Raw genomic sequence first — 6000 nt, 5'->3', positions numbered from 1 at the left:
TATTATTACCTCTATAGCATCGACACTTTTGATCGAATGCGTGTCCAATTGAACATGTAATGAATGGGAAAAAATTGCTAAAAGAGAATTATCAAAGGCAATGAATTAAAGATGATTCAAATGGAATGTTAGTAAGTTTTACCATACTATAGTATTGACCAACAAAAGGATATAGTTGAATGTTAAACCAAATTCTACACAGTTAACACTACAAAAGAAAATGATAACCCTGCATTCAATCACTAATGAAACTCAGAATCACCAAAGGGAAATTGAAATCAAAATAATGAAAAACAACATTGCCAAGCAAAGAATTTATGATGACAAGCATTTAACACACAAGTGCATGAAAGACAGCAGATTCATCAGATGGAGTAGTCACAAAAATTCTTACCCAACCTGTCTAAAATATTTGTGTTTGTTTAGTGGATCGATCTTCAGCAGATTCAATGATCCCACTTCTACTGTCGTTACTGGTCATCACCTTTTTCTTATATCATAGTAAGTATAACTTTCTATTTGATGCACATATAAAGTATTAAGAACGATAAGAAATATTTGTAGAGACAAAAAGAGAGTAGTAAGAGGGATGACAAAGGATAAGAACTTTACTCTGATTTTTTTTAGTGAAATATTTACACAAATATGAACAAAGTTACATGTAATGTCAATGGATGGTATTTTTATCCATCTATCAAACTGAATTGATCATGCAATTTATAATCCATACAACTGAATTAACCATTTCACATGTTACATCGCTTTAATATAAATGACGCAGACAATGGAAGTAATGATAATAATCTCTCCCAACCTACTGACTTGAGAAAAACTGTGACAAACATCAAAGGCATGGATCAAGTTTTTGTGGTCAGTAGCTTAAGCTTCACATTCTTGTTCATCTTCTAAGTCAGTCATCCATAATGCTCAACCTCTACAAGCTATTGCAATGGATTACTGTACCAAGTCAATTAGCTTGTTTTGATGTTTCAAGTTCTCACCACCACTGTCGTCTTTGTCAAAATGAATCTCGTCCTAAGTCCTTTCATTCTAGTTTAATTAAAGAGAATAACAGGGCAAAGAAAAAAAGAGGAATAAGGACAGTATTGTTAACATTCACTTAATGTTGTTACTGAATATTATAGGCAAAGGTAGTAAGTTACTATTTAGTAAATTACAAGCACCTGCTATTTGTCTATGGAGAAAGAGTATTTAGGTCTTCCATGTCATCGTCAGAAGAAACATCGTTGTTATCAAGTGTTGAGTACATAGTTTTGTCACCATCAATCACCTTTTCATTTTTCTTATCATCCTGAAATCAACAACAAAAACTTATGACCTATCCAAAGTATTTACAACAGAGTAATATAGAAGTGATAAAATGTCATACTAGTTCAGATTTGAGCAAGTCAATCATCTCCTGTAAATCTGAGATGTGATGTTTTAGTGCCTGAAAAAAATATACAAAGTTCATGAGATTATATAACAAGTAAAAATCTCAGTAACTCCGTTTTTTTTACAGGCTATTGCTTTATTACCTCTAGTCTTTGAAGCTCCATTGATCGAGCCAATGCCTGTCTCCGTGTCAACAAGCTTTTGGGCCTAATAACCTGTGGACGGAAGTAGTTCTTCCCACGATAAATAATTATTATATGGCCTTTGGTATCCTTGTCTACAGACACTAGCACCCCACCACTCTCAGCTTCCAAAGATATCGCAATGTGTTTAACTTGGGCTAAATTTTTCCCTTTTACAAGTATCTTTACCAACTCGCGATATTTCCAGTGTAGATGCATGTTTTCTATGGTGCCGGCATAAACGTCTCGCCTCCCTGAAAATCTCATGCTTTTAACATATTTTGTATAATAAATATGTACAAAAGCAGCACTTATAAAGCTATAGTAAATTTGTTGTTCTTACCTAGAAGTAAGTATGGCTTCATACTCAAACCCATCTTCCTAAACAAAATTCTCTCTTCATTAGTTAATGTCTCCAAATCAGTTGGAAGGTCTGCTGCGTTGAAACCACCCTGTATTTTAACTAAATCTCTCTCGGCCTTCCTGAACCTTGCTTTTGCCTATAGCCATATAAAGTTAGATAGATGTGGTAACAGCAGATAATCTTTAAGTTATTTCAGTTGGTCTCTTGTAACTTACTAGAGCTAGTTTATTCTCATGATTTCTGATTAAAGAAGAAAATCTACCCAAGGTGGATTCTCTCATCATTTTCTCAACTTCTTGTTTACATGGTTGGTGTCCCCAGTTGGCGGTTGCTGCCCTAGTCTCGGCAAGGGTGCCAGCTAATAACGGCATTTGAGATGATTTGCTATTTGATATAGTAATAGATGAAGCAGCACTTTGTCGTGCCTTCTCTTCCTCGTCTTGTTGAATGACGGTTAGTTTCTGTCTCTCGGTCAGGGTTTTGGTGACGACAGGAGGCAAGAAGTCATTGCCCCTGTAAAATACAATATATTCCTTATTTCTAGAAAGTAGAGTTCCCCCAGTCAATTTCTGCAAATGCATGAAAGGCAAACGCCGTAAGTTTGAAGAATGGGATAATTTATTCACTTTAATATGCAATAGGGTAAATTATGAACAAAAACAGATATCGGAGTATTTAAGCGTCAAGCACCAACAATCCTTACAATCTTTCTAGACAAACAAATGTGTTGGTTAGCCTCCAAAATGCATGACCATTGCAAAAGTAAAACTGCAGTCAATCTTTTGTATATTATTAATTAAATGAATTTTTTATGGGACCCAAATCTCATTAAAAAGAATTCAGAACAATATATTGACTACCTCCTTCAGGCAATCCTTCAATTGCGGCAAATCATTTGTGGTTTTAATCTTAGCAACCCATTCCCATGAATATTATCAAACTGTAAATATTGACTACCTATAATGCTATTTTCTACATGTTGGAAAATTTCACACCAATGTAAGCACAACCTGGTAAGTTCAAGAAGTCAAGTTGCTGTGTTCTGAACCAAGAGTGCTGTTTTCACTTTAACCCTGATTATGGTATTAAAAACTAATCTTATTTACAAACTAAGCTAATGATTTGTTATGATGTACCTACAATATCGACCTTTGATTTGTTAATCAATGACTGATATTACTCATCTTATACTTGAAAGTGAACTGCTCAATTTAGAGGAACCAGATCTCCTTTTTAGCATGATAAATTCCAAAGCAATTAAATTAAACAGTAATATTGTCAAATTTCTAGTGGTTCATGAGAAATACCTTGAGTACTTCAGCCATCCTATCATTAGATGCAAAGGGAACACCACGTTTGATGGCTATTTTTGCAATAGCACTTGTTTCCCACAGCTTTACTATAGCTCTAGCCAGACCTTGCAGTTCTCTATTTCTTCCTGCAGCAGTAAACAATAGTATCTTTTGGAAAGAAAAATTTGAAGGCATGAATGTAACTAGAGAGCTTCTGGCATACCAAGAGCAAAGTGCGGAGCTGTTCTTCTAGCAATTCTACGCATGACAGTTGTTTCCTTGTTGGATAAACAAGCTTTCACCCCATATGGAAGAAGTCTGAATGGTGTTTTATACCCTTGAACAACAGCAGGTAACTGGTCTGCATCAACAGGTAAAGGCTCACAGCCTGTCCAATCTTTGAAGCGTGGACCCAATTCATCTAACAAAATGTTGAGTTCGATCAATTCCATCTTTTCTTCTTCACTCTTATCCTTCAAATACTCAGCAGAGTCTTGATTAAATGATTCAATAGGTCTATCTGTTTCTTTCACACTTACTTGAGCATTACTTCCACTTACAACATGCATCGAATGATCAACATCATTCTTCTTCTGAGCATCATAAACTTTTTTGTATGATTCTACACAAGGTAGTTTGTAGGTCATTCCTCGATATAACACTATGGAACTGCCCGATCGCCATACCACAATACCTCCAGTTTTACTCTGATCAAGAAAGAAAGTAATACTATGAATGTAAAGGCTCTAGCAATTCAAATATCCCTTGATAAAAGACAAGTTATTATAAGCAAGCAACCACACTATGACCCTGTTTGAATAAACAACATGACATGATTAAGGGCCTGTTTGGATTTGGCTTATTTTTTAGCTTATGAAAATAGTTGATGCAAATAAATAAAGTTTTATGTTAATTTATAAGTTTTCACTAACAAAAATTGTATCTTCATAAGCTTTTTTCTCGTAAACTACTTTGAAAAGCTTATAATAATACATACATACTAAGAGCTTATTTATTTGCATAAGTTGTTTCACACAAGCTCAAAAATAAGTCAATCCAAACGGGCCCCAAGTGTTTATAGCATAAGTGTTCATAATATAAGTGCTTATGTATAGTCTATCTCTATAAGAAATAATAAAATAAGGTTAAATTATATTCATACAAGTTATAAGCCGTTTTCATCGAAAATGAGCTAAAAACAACTTACGAACATGTCATAAGTTGTTTCCATAAGTCCTCTCAAACAGTCTCGCAATAATGCTAGCAGATAAGCTCAAATAAACCAATCGAAAAAGTCCCTACATAAACGACATAATTGAAGCATATGGAAGGAAGAGTGAACCTCAAGAATTTGATGAGCCCTTTTCATATTAGCAGAAAGAGGAGAATCAAACTTGAACTTAACAACTTCATTAACAACCCATTTTTTATGAATAGAATCCACCAATTCTTGAGTGATACCAGCAACTCCAACACTGAACCTTTCCACCATTCTCAAAGCAATACTTCTAAGCCTCCGTAATTCATGTTCAGGAATCAACCTCTCTGCCAATTCAGTATTGCTTCTCCTTTTCTTCAAACTACTTTCTGATTCTTGAACTTCTCTTTCCATAACAGAACCACCAGAATTTTTCTGTAACGGTTTCTTATTTTCTTCATTGTCCTCAGAAGCATCAAATTCAGACACATTTTGTGGATTTTTAGAATTTTCTGCCACGTGCCAAGGTGATAAACGCTTTGGAAACTCGAAATTTAGCATCGTTGAAGACACGTCTTCTTGAGATTGAGGTTGTGGTTGTTCCTCTAGTTCTGGTTCTTGTTGTTGTTCTTCTGGTTCTTGCCATGGGAATTTTTCTCTCTGGGAAGCTAATTTGAGGGACCATTTATCTCGAATTTGGTCGGTGAAACTTGGTCTGGAGTTGTTGTTTTTCTTCTTCTTAACAACGTTAATTTGGACTTGAGTTGTTTCGTTGGAACAAGAAAGTGCGAATTTGAAAATGGCGTTGGTTTTGGTTTGAATTAGCGGTTGGAAAAACTGAAAATGCAGAGAAGATATTGGTTGGAGTTGGAGTTGGAGCGCCATCAAATTAATCTACCTCTTTCACAGAGAAGATACTGCTTCAGCAAAACGGAGAGTTTTTTTTTTGGGTTAACTGATTTGCAATGAAAAGGGCCAAGCCCAAAGGCCCATTATTTCAAAGAAGTGAGAAGACAAAAAAAAAAATAGTCCATTGTTGTTATCATAATCTTAGTCAGCTTCTTTTTACACCCCTTGATTCTTAAACCTCACTCCCGTTTAAATTTAAGCAAACATATTCAATGAGGGACTAAAATGACAAAATCTTGACATTACAATGGAGTAATCGAAAAAATAATATTACAGGGGATAATCAAAATTCTCTAACATTATATGTAGTAAGCACTATTTAACCCTAAAAATTGCTTTAAATGAAAAGTTGTTTTAAGTAGTTTTTCCAAAAAAAAGTTAATCACTTTTGATCATTATATAAAAAAAAATCACTTTTTAAACCATTTTTTTTCAAATAATTTTCTAATGGTAAACAAATACAAAAAAATAAAATAAAATCAGTTAATATGTGAATTACTAAAAATTAATCTTCTAAATTGTCTAATATCTAAGTTATTTTCTTTTATAATAATCTCTAACAAAAATGGGTCCTAAAAGCATAATATGGAATTAATTCAAGCGAACAATTATAAATATGGCACTCCATGCATGCATGTGTTTTTTGTTCTGTTCCTTGTT

At 34.1% G+C, this 6000-nt stretch overlaps 1 protein-coding gene across 1 annotated transcript; it reads right to left on the bottom strand.

Annotated features, from left to right (window-relative positions):
• Positions 1 to 590: 590 nt before the first annotated feature.
• LOC123906088 (CRM-domain containing factor CFM3, chloroplastic/mitochondrial) lies at positions 591 to 5358 on the bottom strand. The gene is made up of 9 exons (XM_045955938.1): positions 4576 to 5358; positions 3457 to 3940; positions 3249 to 3379; positions 2157 to 2510; positions 1921 to 2077; positions 1539 to 1831; positions 1391 to 1450; positions 1185 to 1312; positions 591 to 1050 (listed from the first exon to the last, which is right to left on the bottom strand). The coding sequence occupies exons 1-8, from the start codon at positions 5314 to 5316 to the stop codon at positions 1196 to 1198; spliced, it is 2337 nt and encodes a 778-aa protein (XP_045811894.1). The 5' UTR covers positions 5317 to 5358; the 3' UTR covers positions 591 to 1050; positions 1185 to 1195.
• Between the last annotated feature and the right edge of the window lie 642 nt (positions 5359 to 6000).

The sequence above is a fragment of the Trifolium pratense genome, linkage group LG2 (genome assembly GCF_020283565.1).
Source record: "Trifolium pratense cultivar HEN17-A07 linkage group LG2, ARS_RC_1.1, whole genome shotgun sequence".
Classification (NCBI taxonomy): Eukaryota; Viridiplantae; Streptophyta; class Magnoliopsida; order Fabales; family Fabaceae; genus Trifolium; species Trifolium pratense.
The sequence above is the reverse complement of the archived record's forward strand: the minus strand, read 5'-3'. Positions and strand labels throughout refer to the sequence as shown.